At 41.3% G+C, this 15,801-nt stretch overlaps 1 protein-coding gene across 1 annotated transcript in view; it reads right to left on the reverse strand.

Annotated features, from left to right (window-relative positions):
- Nucleotides 1-2,409: 2,409 nt before the first annotated feature.
- The window catches only part of ATP6V0D2 (ATPase H+ transporting V0 subunit d2), a 59,082-nt gene continuing 45,690 nt past the window's right edge, over nucleotides 2,410-15,801 (reverse strand). The window contains exons 4-8 of the mRNA XM_055128688.1: nucleotides 15,608-15,687; nucleotides 14,220-14,297; nucleotides 5,557-5,733; nucleotides 4,447-4,524; nucleotides 2,410-2,805 (exon numbers count right to left, since the gene is read on the reverse strand). Of these exons, the coding sequence (XP_054984663.1) occupies nucleotides 2,644-2,805; nucleotides 4,447-4,524; nucleotides 5,557-5,733; nucleotides 14,220-14,297; nucleotides 15,608-15,687 (575 nt within the window). The 3' untranslated portion in view covers nucleotides 2,410-2,643. The remainder of the gene's footprint in view (nucleotides 2,806-4,446; nucleotides 4,525-5,556; nucleotides 5,734-14,219; nucleotides 14,298-15,607; nucleotides 15,688-15,801) is intronic.

The following is a 15,801-nucleotide window of genomic DNA, read 5'->3' on the forward strand; positions in this document are numbered from 1 at the left end:
CTGCATCGCATGCCTTAGTTTCCCCCTCCCCATCCCCATCTCAGCAGACCTGCGATGTTTGGCCCTTGTGGCCATCCGTGTGCTCAGGGCTCTTTATCCTGACCAAGAATCTGCAGATGCTGAACTCAAGAGATTTTCTCCCAGGCAAGAAGCATTATTGATACGGGAAACTCGAGTAAAGTGATAATTCAGCCTCAGGCATTTCAGTAGATGGCTACTGTTATGGGGCTGTCTGGACTGGGCCAAGGGTCGGGGAGCAGATCTTTGCAGCCACGGGGTTTTGAAGAGCCTAAAAGAGCTACTTCTCTTTACGAGCCATTAGGGGAACACCTCTGCAACGTCACCTCTGTGCCCAGTTTCATCTCAAGGCCTAAATAAACTGCCACACTGTGTGCATCAAGAGACCACAAACGGGAATTCTCTAACTTCCCCAAGCCCGCCAGATCAAAGAGTATTAGGGGGGAAATAACACTTCTCAGCAATCTGTTCCTTGTTGGATACACACAACACATGCAAGTAACAGTCTTATGAAACTAGGGAAGTATCAAAGCTTTTTGGAACTTTCACCTTCTCTCCCTTGAGATGATTTAGAAGGACTCTGGGGTTTGGAAAAACTAAAGACTGGTCTGAGGCAGCCCATCTCTGAGGGAAGCCGCCCCGTTGCATCCTATTAACTCTGAGCGGGCCTCAGAGCAATGTTAAGAATACTTAGACACCGATGAGGACTCCGGGTCCCAAGCTGGGCAGCACTGACCAGTAGAGACGATGCAGTAGTCCTCCACTTCTAGCCTCCTTGCTCTCCTCACCACTCTGAAGAGCACCTGCCCAGAGTCTCTGCCCGTCTGTGCACACGGGATTGACGTGAGTTCACTATCCTTTCCCAAGCTGTGCGTGTTCACCATTCTCTTTCATGGATATACACGGGTTTCTTGGGGGGAATAATGCTGGAGTATGTATAAGCTACTATGTCACTCATCTCTGTAGGGCGGGAGACCCCCCCAACTCCCTCTTTTGAAGCTGTTCTCCAGTCTGTGCAGGAAGATAACCCAACCGAACTTGTAGCCTTGCCAATAAAACTTTGTTTGGGGGTCACACCTGTAGTGCGCTGGGCTAAATCCTGGCTTTTCGATAAGGAATCAGTCCCAGTGGGGCTTGGGTGACCATATAGGGTACGAGTGATGGAGTGATCGAACCCAGGTCGGCTCTGTATAAGGCAAGCGTCCTACCCTCTGTGTTATCTTTCTTTCTTTTTTTTTTTTTTTTGCTTTTTTTAGGTTAGACCTGGCGATGCACAGGGGTTACTCCTGGCTCTGCATTCAGGAATTACTCCTGGCAGTGCTCAGGGGACCATATGGGATGCTGGGAATTGAACCTGGGTCGGCCGCGTGCCAGGCAAAATGCCCTACCCCCTGTGCTATTGCTCCAGCCCCCACTGTGTTATCTTTCTATACCTAAAAAAATCCTTTCTATTCAGATGTCCCTGAGCTTTATCTAGGATGACAGAAGAGTGAAAATGTTAAGTACTCAATGTGTTTTTCTTTTTTGGGGGGAGTCATACCCAGTGATGGTCAGGACTTACTCCTGGCAGTGCATGGGGGACCGTATGGAATGTCGGGGATCCAACCCAGTTTATCTGTGTGCAAGGCAAGCACCCACCCACCTGTATTATCATTCCAGCCCCAAGCCCTTAATATTTGTGTACAGTCACTGTATCACTGTCACCGTCATCCCGTTGATCAACCATTTGCTCGAGTGGGATAGAAGTATGGAAAAGCAAGAGTAAAACATTTTTAGTAGATGTAATTTTTAATACAATCATACATGAATGAGAAACATTACAGAGTTATTTTGTGCTAACAAAGGCCCAGTGAAGATTGAGACTTAAGTATGGAAACAAATTTTTTTTTTTTTTTTTTTTTTGCTTTTTGGGTCACACCCAGCGATGCTCAGGGGTTACTCCTGGCTTTGCACTCAGGAATTACTCCTGGCGGTGTTTGGGGGGCCATATGGGATGCCGGGGATCGAACCCGGGTCGGCCGCGTGCAAGGCGAACGCCCTACCCACTGTGCTATCGCTCCGGCCCCAAGCTGGTTATGTTTCTTTTTTCTTTCTTTCTTTCTTTCTTTTTTTTTTTTTTTGCTTTTTGGGTCATACCTGGCGATGCACAGGGGTTACTCCTGGCTCTGCATTCAGGAATTAGCCCTAGTGGTGCTCAGGGGACCATATGGGATGCTGGGGTTTGAACCCAGGTTGGCCTGATGCAAGGCAAATGCCCTAACCACTGTGCTATCTCTCCAGCCCTATGGAAACAAAATTTAAGATTGCTGGAGGGAAGGAAAGAAGGATGGAAGAAAGGAAGCTAAGGAAGGAGGGAGAAAAACTGAAGGGAGGAAAGGACTAAAAGAAGGGGAAAGGGAGGAAGAGAAAAGGAAAGGAATGAGTAAAGAAGGAGCAGAAAAAGTAATAAATGTGCTGTCTCAAGATTAGTTTACTGTAATTCCAGCAGATCTGCAATAATTGTATGCATGCAGTGTGGCTTACTTTCTTTGAAACTTAAATAATATAACACCATTCCTATTATTTTTCTAACAGCTTCCTCTGAAGATTTATGATTTTCTGCATCTGAGATCCCCATCCATTGGGCTATAAGATTGGAATGTAACTATTAATTTTAGCTCGATGTCTTTGGGAAATGCACTCTGCTATCCACACGATGTTTCTCATTTCTTGTTCCTTCAGCTTGGTATAGGCGTAAAACACACCATAGTGGAACTGCCTGTTGAAAGCCAGCACATTCATCTGTACCTGAAGAAAAGAAATAACATGCAGACTATCATCTTTTCTTATATTATTAATAAAATGATTAATCATTAATAACTTTTAAATAAAATAATAATAAGGTACTAGTAAGGCTTGCACTTGTGTTTGTAGTTAAACAGGCAAATTAGGTCAGAGAGAAACAGTAATTCAGCAAGCTAAAAGGACAGGGTCACTCTGCAAATAAACAAAGGAAAGTGTAATGTAGAAAGCAAGCTTTTAAAATTACAAGAGAGGCTCTAAATCCTAGTAGCACTGCTAACGCTAAGATTGTTTAGCTCTGTGTGTGTGTGTGTGTGTGTGTGTGTGTGTGTGTGGTAATATTCATCAACATTTATCTGATTTCTGACTAAGAGACTTGTGACATTTAGGTAAAATATTTTTTCTTGGCCATGAGCTTTTAGCTTGCTGAATTACTGTTTCTCTCTGACCTAGGTTTTTAAAAGTGGCGTACGACCCTTGTTCCCTTCTGGGGCAGTGTCCCCGGCCCTCGGCATTTACACTGAGAGAAACCACTTTAGCTTCTCTTACAGAAGGCAGATCCATTAGAGAAAATGTCACAGAGATTTCAAAAAAGGAGTGAAGTTTAAAATGGAACGATTCCTTGATTCTTTCCATCTTCAAGACAAGGCGGAGGGTTACGGAAATTTTTATGAAGTTCTGAAAATCTCAAGCAAAGTGCTTGGGAGCGGGACGTCTCACCAGGGATACGCAGAAGCGTCCCGTTGTGAAACATCCCTAAGACATCAGATTCTTCATATTCTTTCTATGACAAGTTGTAGAAAGCAATTATCTCAAGAGCACGCCTTAAGCCAGGGAGAAAGCTCAAAGAGTTGGAGCAAATATTTTGCATGCAGGACTCCTGAGTTCAATTCCTGGTCCCGACTGTGCTCCCACCTGGCTGAAAAAATAAAATAGACCTTCTGGGGGAAACTTCCATAATTCTTGCCAGAGTCAGTTTGACCCTCAGGTTTGACAGAATTTTCAGGATTCTCAGTCTATTACCGTGAGACTGAAATGAATGAGGAAGTGGTTTTAGGAAAATTAATGTAATAATTAGAAAATGTGTAAGATCCTTTGTTTGAATTGTCCAGTAGGGTGGAAATTAACTGTAAATTAATTAAGTAAGCCATTACCTTCTCAGGGCATCAAAGTCATCTAGATTCTCTGGATGAATTCTCATAAAATAATTCTTAATAGTGTGAGTCTTACTACCAATCAGCATAATCCTTTTTGAAGAAGGGATGGTTCAAAAGTGAGATGTACCTAACAAAGTATGTATTACGAGGCCGTGTGTGTGTGTGTGTGTGTGTGTGTGTGTGTGTGTGTAACCATTCAAATGTCCTCTTCTCTTTCTCTTGCTAATTATGGAACAGTTGCATCCTTCATTCCCTACAGAGTTCCACTATGCTTGTATCGTCTTGATTGCACAATTCTATAAGAAGTTATCACATATGAATCATAGGACAAAAATATTCACTCATAATATCCATTGACTGTCAAATTATGAATATGCCTAATCAACAGGCTTGATCCACTGTAAAAAGAAACCCGAAGGACGAAAGTATTTAAGACCTATAGTCAAGAAAAGGAGCATACAAGCTAACAATATTCCTATTTATGGCATACCTCACGTTCATAAAACACATCCTCCAGCGTTTTTCCCCCATTGTCATCACCCACAGCGTCGAACAAAGGCTTGTAAACCTTAAAAACAAAGCCAGGAGAAGATGATCAAATTTGAGCTGACTGACTTACTCAGACCTACAATGCAAGGGGCAAAAGGAGCTCTGCCCTCCAGACCTACTCTTTTGGAGTCATTTGACAAATGCATTTCTTAGGTCCTAACAGTCCCAGCATGAATGAATGCCATTTGACTAGTGTTGGGTTCAAGAGGTTTATGAGACCAGAACTTATAAGATACAAATAAAACTTCGAGTGTGGAAGGAGTAGAATATAGGAAAACGCTCAAATTTTAGTATTATGCAAAAGAGCCTTTGACTATGACAATAGGAGGTATTACAAAGGCTTATGTAATGTTTGTCAACTATTACTTTTCCTGTGGGGCATCAGACCTTCGTAGAGAATGGCAAGAGATACGTCATTCTAGATCTGGAAGAGTTACCTGGGTACCTGTAGGCAACTGTCTATATGTTGGAAGGAACTGAATCAGGGTTTAGGACCTTAATCTGAGATGCTTCAGTTGCCCCAAAAGTAAGCTGGGTGCTAGAATAAGCAGAGAAATAAAAGTAGTTCTCCTTCGGTTCCCTAGTTCTGGCCACTGAACAAAGGTAATGAGATAAACCAATATATCCATATTCTCCTCTGCATTTCAAACAGACAGGCTGTACCTAGCCCTGTTGACACAAGGGCACTTGAGAGAACTGCTGGATCAGGCCATTTTACATAACTTTGACATGAGCTCACATTTCCAGAACACTGCCCCTGTCTCTTGGGGAACTGGTTTTATCAAGCACTTCAAAAGGGAGTACTCAAATGACCACTCCGTGGAGATTTAAGCAAGCACTTGCTTAGCCGGAGCCTTAGAGAGCACCAGCTCAGGTTAGAACCTTAGAGTGTTTCTTTGGAGAGAAGGAAGTTGCAGCAAGAAATACTGGTTTCTCCCTGACAAACATGACTAACTGCTTAAGACAAGAAGTACAAATCTGATGTGCAGATCCGTGAAGCACATGGGACGCAATGATTCGAGACATTTAGGGGCCCGGGAGAATCACATACTGCATAATGGTCTGCGACCCTCTTCATCTGCTCGAAGTCTTCTGCTTGGGCCAGCAGGCGCAGTCCCTCTGGATAGAGTTTGCCACAAGTGGGGTAGAGGCTTTCCCGCTCATCCTTGCTCAGCTCGGTGCCAAAGGAGTTCAGAGTGATGATAAAAGCCCGTCTGTCCGCCTCAAACTGAATTTGCGAGACATGAGATCAGTAAAATCCAGCCACGGACTCAAAACAGGAAACAGAGCCAATCAGTAGACAAATTCATTTCTGAAGGGATTTGTCTTTCTTTCCGGATCTCTGTCTAATTACAATACAGACATGTGTTATTAATGTTCCCTGAGTCTTGTATAGTGGAGTCACTATGCTTGCCAGAAAAGCCTCTCTGCAGTGATAGTGGCCTGTGACTCTGAAACTCCCACTGAACCGTCCTTCCCAGGAACCTTGCAATTGTCACATCAGTCACATGTCTACCACAGAGGCCTTGGCCGCTAGAATTTCAAGTGCCTCTTCTATGAAAATTGGAATAACAATTACTTGTTGGGGTCAATTTGGGGATAAAAATTTTAAATGTAAGTGGAATCACCTCTACTACCATGTGTGGAACAAAAAGAGTATGTCATATGTAAACATCCCTTTTCAACTGTTGATGCCAGTCGTTGATGTCATTTTATATAATGGAACTTCATAGGATCTGCCATTTCATTGGACTGTGGCTTTGTTTTCTTTTTGCTTCTTCTTCTTTTCGTTTTTTGGCCACACCTAGCGATGTTCAGGAGTTCCTCCTACCTGCATTCAGGAATCACTCCTGAGAATACTGGGAGACCATATGAAATGCAAACAATAGAACCTGGGAACTGGGGTCGGCTGCATGTAAGGCAAACGCCTTACCCACTGTACTATCGCTCTGGCCCCTGGTTTTGCTTTATTTGTGTATTATGGGGGTATGTGGGTGTGTTGTGGGGGGGGTTCAAGTACCTCTTCTATAAAAAAATTGGAATAACAATTACTTGTTGGGCTTAATTCGGGGATAAAAATTTAAATATAAGTGGAATCACCACTACCATCACTATCACTGTCATCCCATTGTTCATCGATTTACTCAAGCGGGCACCAGTAATGTCTCCATTTGTCCCAGCCCTGAGATTTTAGCAGCCTCTCCTTACTCGTTGTTCCCAATGATTGGAGGCTCTTTTCAGGGTCAGGGGATGAGACCTGTTATTGTTACTGTATGTGGTATATTGAATACACCATGGGGAGCTTGCCAGGCTCTGCTGTGTGGGCATAATACTCTTGGTACCTTGCTGTGCTCCCCACTACCATGTGTGGTTGGAGAGTGAAAGGGGTTGTAGGGTAGACACATCCAGCCCGGAGTCTCACTCCTGCGGGGCAGGTAACCCACCAGGAGCCACATCCTCCACCCAAGCTTTATTCACTTTCTTAAAACCCCAAGTTTGATGTCACTAAATCTAAGTCTGCAGCTAAGAGCTATGTGTCTCAGGTCAGGTTCTCTTCCTCACAGGCCCTCAGTTTCCTCATTTGTGCGGTGATAGGATCTGGTCCTTGCGGTCGCTTCTGTACACCCAGAGCCCATCTTCCCTGCTGGGCACCACAAGGCATCTCAGCAAACAGCCCCGTCAGCCTCTCTTTGCCATCCTACCACTTGAATTTCTTATTATTCTCTCAGACTTTCCTTGACGAGTCCTCGTCCCAGACCATGGTTATTGCTCGATAACGTTGGACTAAGCAAGTCTTCTCATGGAAGCACCAACGCTTACCACCTAATTTTCATTTTATTTCGCATTTATTTTGGGGTGGCACATAGCTGGCAGTGGTCAGGGTTTACTTCTAGTCCTGAGCTCAGGGTTAACTCTTGGTGGTGCTTGGGGGACTACACGAAGTTCCAGGGATCTAAGCAGGGTCAAATTTATGTAAGGCAAGCAACTTAACCCCTATACTATCTCTCTAGCGCCACATGATTTTTGAAATCTGCATGTGTTTTTCTTTCTCCCCACTACACTAAAGTGTTTGAGGGGTCATTCCCATTCACTAGCCAGCTTCGCATCTACAGTGGCTGACACACAGAAGGATCTTCATCGTCTACTGAATCTAACAGAAATAGTTCAAAGACTTAAGAAATTCTCTAACATTTTCTCCCGTGTTGCATCTTATACTGTGTGTTTCATGGATTACCAGTCGTACTTTTTGGCATTTTCCAGAAGCTTGTGAGAAATGCAAAATTTCAGGCCAAAGACCAGACTTGTGTAGCCAGAAATCTGTATTTTACATAATCCCAAAGTTACTAGTAATGCACATGGAAGAAGAAATGAGTTGTTTTATGTCCTTTGATCGGCTTATTCCGAGTAATGGACTAATAACAAATCCAGACTTGCATCAATTTTATGGGAACTCACGTTGAACAAGTGTTTCCTCTTAGGAGCAGTAGACCTAGCTTTTGATCTTTATGACTACTCTCACGGAAACTATGGGCTAAAAGCAGGAGTGACCTTACTTGGGAGCAAAGACAGCTTCCTCAGGCAACTGAGTAAAGTCAGTCTCATCAGTAGTTTTATGCCTTTCGGTGACTAGACAATAAATGCAAAAGGAAGACTTCATATTACTCAGGGACCTTGGAGATAGAGAAATAACACAGGAGGCCACAATGGTTAATTGCCTCAAGCATTCTTTGTCTTGCTTTCTAGTCTAAAATGTTAGGGTATTCTTTTTGGGGGGAGAGGATACTTATCTTTGAATCACACCCAGAAATGCTGTGGACTACTTAGGGGTCACAGTGCTCATGGTCATGTGTTAGCCAGGGACCAGGCCCAGGGCTCCTGCATGCCAACTTTAAACTTCAGTCTTTTGAGGCCCAAGATATGAAGATTTTATGTATTATTAGTAGTATTATTTTGGGTCACACCTAGTGATGCTTAGGGCTTATTCCTGCCTCTGCACTCAATGATCCATTCCTGGTGGTATTCAGGGGACTATATGTGGTGCCAGGGGCCAAACTTGAATTCATGGTATGCAAGACAAATAGCCAATCTCAGTACTATCTTTCCAGCCCCAAGATGCTAGAATTGTAAGGAAAGGGATAGATTAGGGGGCATTCTAGATATGCAAGGCAGGGAGTCCTTTCCGGAAGGAAGCTAGATGAAGCAAAGCGTGGCATTTCAGAAGAATGGACACAGCTTAAACACTGGGAAAACTGCGCTGCAATAAGTTACTTGAACAATCCAAGACTTCCCCACTTCTTGTAAATACATCTCCCCTTTACCTACAATGCACAGACCTATTCCCGTATCATTACATGGCAAACTTCTCTCTCGATTAGCAGGCCCACGGGCATCCCAAGGCATCTTTTCCATAGGAAAACTTTCCATTTCCTCATTGGATATGATTTCCTTTTGAGTGCCTTGCAACTTTAATTTCTCGTGTCTATTATTGTTGTCTTTAAATGTACCTTATTATCATCTTCTAATCTTGAGACTGTAGGCAAGTGTTTGCAAGCTCTTCGTGAAAAAGAACTATAATTTTGTGGAATTAGAAGAGGACTAGACTGTCTTTCGCAAGCCCCCATTTGACAGGATGTCTGATAATGGAGGAAAGTAAATAGATTGAAAAAGAGGCTTTGTTAGTCAAAAGCCTTATAAAATGTTCACAGGTTTGGCATCCTGTTGACAAAATTTGTGATGAATACACTATGTTCTATGTATTCTTTCCACTCCTTCCTTCAAATACTCATAACCTTCAAAACAACATTTTGTTATTGCAAAAGATAACAAAGTACTGTTGACTTACTCAAAATCATTATCAGTTACACATGCCAGAATAAGGGTGATCAGGTCCAATATTCTTGCCAACTCGTACAGGGGGAAAGGAATACCTTGCAGGAGGAGGGGGTGGGGGGTGAGGGGGGGGAGCGGAGAAAGGGAGTGACAGACTGTAATCAGGTCCAGCCTGGCTAGTGGGGTTACTGACCAGGGGAGGTGGACAATATTCCCTGAATGTCATCCCTGTTTGTTTAGTCACATGGGCTGCCAGTAGAGCAAAGGGAAACAAGTCATTCAAGACACAAAGGCAAACAGTACACTGTGCTCTATTTGCCTCGAATATGTCAATTTCCTTTTTTCCCGATGAAGTTACAATCTTATAATTGGACCAGATTCTCTCAGACAAATCTAGGTTCCATCGCAGACTCCTTTCTATCATACTGACTCCTTTGAAATCTCCAGTCAAATGAGATCAAATGAGAATATACATGGAAGAATTGTAACATAAAAACTTTATTAATTAAATGCACCACAAGCAAAAGGAAAGGTCATTACTTGATCTTATGTAATTATGTAAAATTGATGAATCTCCTTTGTTCATGTCATGAGAAAGGTCACAATTGCCATGTGCCATGTGTAACTGATATTTTGATGTGTATAAAATTTTATTTAATTTTTTGCAGTGCCAGAGATTGGATATTGAACCCAGGGCCTCATATATGCAAAGCAAATAACTACCACTGACTTACATCCCTGGTCCTGGTGTTTCTAGATTTAAGCTGTAAAGATAATAATTTTTTAAAGCACAGCTTGAAAAAAAAAAAACCTGAAGCTAATGTAGCACTATCATGGGTATAAGAAAGAGCCAACGGTAATAATAGGTACATACAGTTTGATCAAATACTCTCAGAGATGAGCAATATTAAATTATTATGGTGTCTTTATAATTACCTAAAGAATTACAAAGATTTTTTTATCTATTTCTTATTTTATAGTATAAACATATGATATTGCTTTTGAATTATCATTTACCTTTTAGACAAAGGAATTGTGAAAAGTAAATTTAATGTAGATGCTCTGTAAGGCAATGGGTGTATAGGTGGGAATGGGACCCCCAGGCTGCTTCAGTTCAAATCCTGACACAGCCACCTACGACCTACTTAATGCTATTTACTATCATTAGGCAAGTTACTAATGTCTCTGGGCCTCTGTTTTCCCCCTTCTGAAAAGAGACTCTGAACTGCGCAGTGCACTATGCTATTTTGAGGTGTAAATGAATCTACATATTAAGGCACTTTGGATAATATTCGGCACATAATACATGTTATTTATTAAGCACACCATTGTATACCTTTCCTAACATTCCTTCCTTCCCTCCCTCCCTCCCTCCCTCCCTCCCTCCTTCCTTCCTTCCTTCCTTCCTTCCTTCCTTCCTTCCTTCCTTCCTTCTTCCTTCCTTCCTTCCTTCCTTCCTTCCTTCCTTCCTTCCTTCCTTCATTCCTTCCTTCCTTCCTCTGTTCCTCTTTCTCTCCTTTCCTTTCTTTCTTCTCTTTCTCTTTATCTCTCTCTTTCTCTCTCTTCTTTCTTTCTTTCTTTCTTTCTTTCTTTCTTTCTTTCTTTCTTTCTTTCTTTCTTTCTTTCTTTCTTTCTTTCTTTCTTTCCTTCCTTCTTTCTTTCTTTCTTTCTTTCTTTCTTTCTTTCTTTCTTTCTTTCTTTCTTTCTTTCTTTCTTTCTTTCTTTCTTTCTTTCTTTCTTTCTTTCTTTCTTTCTTTCTTTTTTCCTTTCTTTTCTTTTTCTTTCTTTCTCCACAACTGGGAATATGCAGAAGCTATTCCTGGCCCATTGTTCAACAGTGCTCAGGAGACCTGCAGTGCCAGGGATTAAAACTAGAATTCAATGAAAAGCAAGTACTCCTGCTCTTTAAACTATCTCCCTGGCTCTTAGGCCACATATTTCAGGTAAATATACACAAGTCATTTATAGCACTGTAGCACTGTCATTCCGTTGTTCATCGATTTGCTCGAGCAGGCAGCAGTAACGTCTTCATTGTGAGACTTGTTACTGTTTCTGACATATCGAACATGCTATGGGTCGGTTGCAGGCTCTGCCATACAAAAGGGTTACTGTCAGTAGCTTGCCAGGTTCTCTGTGAGGGACAGAGGAATCGAACCCAGGTTGGCCACATGCAAGGCAAACGCCCTACCTGCTGTGCTATCGCTCCAGCCTGAATACCACAGGAATTATGCCATGTGGAGACTGTACTTTTTAAACTTTGATAAAATGTTCTTATAGTGTGGCTAGTTGTTTTGTTTATTAAAAGAGAGGGATGAGTCTCATGGACCACAAATTTGCATGGTTAGCATGTCTGAAAGAGACTCGGCCACTTTCTGATATTTAGTGTCCCATAAAAGAATTGTGTATTGATAGACATTTTTTGGTGTCATATTGATAAGGACAACAAAAAGTTTTCAGAGCTTCTCAGCTAAACTTCTTCCTTCAAGGACTTCTTGCAGGGCCAGGATGATTGGCCCACAGTTGGAAGCCTGCCTCAAATATTGGGGGGAGGGCAGTTGGGATAGACAAGGGACCAGTACGGCAGTGATGGTTGGAAGGAATCCCTCTGGATGGGAGCTGCTTGCTGAAAGTGAGCAAACATGATGGTCTCTCAGTATCTGTATTGCAAACCATAGGTCCTAAGGGTGGGGAGGTGGAGAAAGAGAGAGAGAGAGAGAGAGAGAGAGAGAGAGAGAGAGAGAGAGAGAGAGAGAGAGAGAGAGAGAGAGAGGGAGAGAGAGAGAGACAAACAGACAGAGAGAAAGACAGAGAGAGAGAGAGAGAGAGAGAGAGAGAGAGAGAGAAGAAAAGTGCCTGCCCTAGAGACAGGAGGGGGGAAGGGGAGTGGAAGGGAGGGATGGGAGGGACACTGGGGACATTGGTGGTGGGAAATGTACGCTGGTGGAGGGATGGGTGTTGGAACATTGTATGACTAAAACCACATCAGGAACAGTTTTGTAACTGTATCTCTTGGTAATTCAGTTTTTAAAAAATTTAAAAAAAAAAAGCATAACCCAGGACTTCTTGGGCTTTATAAGAATTTTAACAGGGGGTAAGAAAAGTATCTCTAATTGTGAAATTTGAATAATCAGATTTTCTGAGGGGAACTAATTTTGCATGCAGTATCAACACTGGTTTAAATACATATACATGTGAGGTTATTCACTTCCCTTTGTTCACTCCTAATTAAAGGATAGTTCTTACCACTTTTTTTAAAATCAGAAGTCATTGACTCATTCAGATATTTATCTACCAATAAAATTACTGAAACAGAAAGCCTTATGATTAAAGATTTAGATGAAAATAAGCTTCACATGGCAAAGCAAGGGCTCACATGGTCTTTTCAAAGATTAAGTGAATTTGGAAACTAGCACAAAAAATCTGGGGCTGGAGCAATAGCACAGTGGGGAGGGCGTTTGCTTTGCACACAGCCGACCCGGATTCGATTCCCAGCATCCCATATGGTCCCCAAGCACTGCCAGGAGTAGTTCCTGAGTGCAGAGCCAGGAGTAACCCCTGAGCATTGCTGGGTGTGACCCAAAGAGAAAAAAAAAAAAAGAAAGAAATCTGTATTGAACACTCAACATATATTCTGCCCAGGGTATTCTATTATCTGGCCTGAATTTCCCAGATGCTTTCAGAACAACATTTGCAAAGAAGGAGATCTAGATAACAGATTAAATCAGTGACCCTAAACAGTTAAAAAAAATCCAGCCTGTCCTTATCCACCAAGGTTGTCTTCGAGAGTCACTGATGATAGTAAAACTGTGAATTGTACCAATCCCTACATGTACTGCCCAGTTTCCTATACAGACACACCCATGACAGAGTTTGATTTCTAAACTAGACACAGTATGGTATTTACAGTTATAATGATAAAATGAAAGATGTATAGTAACATATTGCAATGTTAATGTAGTCTATCTCTCTCTGAAAATATTTTACTCTATCATGTTATTTCCTGAGCATGATTGATGGAGGGTAACTGTGGAAGGGAAAACTGCAAGAAAGGAAGAACCACTTTAGAAGAACAATTTGAGAGGTAGAAGCCAATGGTAACATTTGACAAATCATTAAGTGACTGTCAATCACATGACCCATAGAGTAACTGTCCATCATGTAACTGCCAATCAACCATAACCTATAGTCTCGGTGATTGACAGTTGCATGTTTGTTAGTTACTCTATGGATGGGAAGATGCTGAGATATAGTAACCCACACCTGGACTGCTTACCGGGTGGTTGGGGCGACCTTTATTTTGGATTTATTTTAATTTATTATCTTTGGGCCACACTCAGTGGTGCTCAGGGTTTACTCCTATTTAAGGATCCATGTTAAGTACATATAACAACAACCCTCTGGAAGGAACCACAGTGAACTTTGGTGCTAAGTTGTGAGGATTCCCAGTCATTTGATATTCTCCTATTAGAGGTTTTTTATTCATTTAAAAAAATAAAAGCATCACCAATTTCCTATAGTTTACTAAAGTTTTGATTAGTTACAATTTTTTCTTCTCAAACTACATCAGAAAGAAACAGCAGCAAATGTTTATATTTTTTTCTAACTCCAAAATGATTCTTCTATGTTGAAAGCTTTCAAAAAATGTATTCTTAATTATAGACATCAAATTTTGTATGTATACGTAGTTTTTGTCCAATTAAAATATTCAATGTTAGAAAAAATAAGTAGGATTATATAAATTAAATTTCATAAGCACTCCAGCACAGAGCCAGAAAATGTCCCTGAGCACCATTAGGTGTGGCCCAAACAAACAAATAAACACACAGACAATTATGTAAGCACTATATTTAGTGCAAAAAAAATATTTCAAGGACTCTTTCTTACCTCAAGAATGGGACACATAATTTCTGCTGTGACATCACCATGATTCTTGCAGAATTTATAGAATGCCTCAAGGTAAGACTTAAAAAAAGAAGATCATAAAACAATAAAGTGAATGTGTTTTCCTTTCGGGAAGTCTACATAAAGTTAAACCTGATTTATTAAATGCTTTAATGGAAAGTGAAATATTTTATAATAAATCTGCTATTAACTTCCACACTGAAGCCTGCTATACAGCCTAAGAAAGAACTGCACCGAAAAACAAAATTGCACTTATCATACATTATAATTGCTTAGCAAGCACTTTCTTGCAAGGTTCTTGGATCATTTCACATAGTCGACCATTGATATTATAATAAAAATGCCAAAGTCTCTTGTGAGCTCAGCAAATAAGTCTAGATTTTGTCCTCTGCTGACATTTCATCTCTGTTAGGACTCATGAGGTCTACTTGGATAACTCAGAGCATAGTGGTTGCATTATTCAAAGCAGAGTCTAGGCTGTGGAATGAGACTACTTTGATCACAGTTCTGGAATATTCTAGCTAACAGACTCTGCCAAGTAAGTCTTATCTCTCCATGTCCCAGTTTTCTCAGCTGAACACTGAAGATAAATGGTAACTTTGCTGGATGAATTAAGTGGATGCCTCAAAATTGCACATAACAGTGTCTTCTATTTGGAATAACTCAAAGATGCTTTATTTGAGATGGAGTTTTCTAATAAAAATGAAACATCCCTGCAATTCAACACATTATTTTTGGGGCTACACCCGGCGATGCTCAGGGGTTACTTCTGGCTCTGAACTCAGGAATTACTCCTGGTGGTGCTCAGGGGACCATATGGAATGTCGAGGGTCGAACCCAGGTCGACCTCATGCAGGGCAAACACCCTACCCGCTGTACCATTGCTGTGGCCAATGCAATGCAATACTTTAAAGAGGACCCTATGTTTCATCATAAGATAGCATAAGAGTGTCTATTATTTCATTGTGCTGATAGTTCTCTTGTGTAATTCAGGAACTGTACAACAATTAAGAACAAAAAGATGTAGCACAGTACAAGACTCACTGTGCATAGTAACAACTTTAAAATGGAATAATATGATTCACCCTATTACCTGTCTACAGACATACCACCCAGGCATTTAATCCAAACATTTAATGGTTCAGACACCATGAATGCTCTGGATCAAAGAAAAGGATGTTATTTCCTCTCGGGAACTTATGGGTTGAGGAAAGGTGATATGTGTGAACTTAATTGAGAGACAAGCAGGGCTGTAGAGGCTATGTTCCAAGTAAGCACAGCTTCCTAATCGCAGCATTTAGCTAATAGACAAAACAACATATATAGGTATATTTTGATAATGGTGTTATTAGGTATTTGGGGAAAGTTACCTTGTATAATTTATTGCGCAGTAATTCAATATTCAATTCATCTAGAGTATTTTCAGACATACAGTCTTGAAAGAATGGGGCTGAAAATAGAAATAGAAATTATCATATAAATCAATTAAAACATGATAATAAGTTATAGGAAAGGTCTCCTGAAGGTACCAGTATGTCACCCATGCCTGACAAAGTTGTTCTGT

Source organism: Sorex araneus, chromosome 2 (assembly GCF_027595985.1).
Source record: "Sorex araneus isolate mSorAra2 chromosome 2, mSorAra2.pri, whole genome shotgun sequence".
NCBI classification, from domain to species: Eukaryota; Metazoa; Chordata; class Mammalia; order Eulipotyphla; family Soricidae; genus Sorex; species Sorex araneus.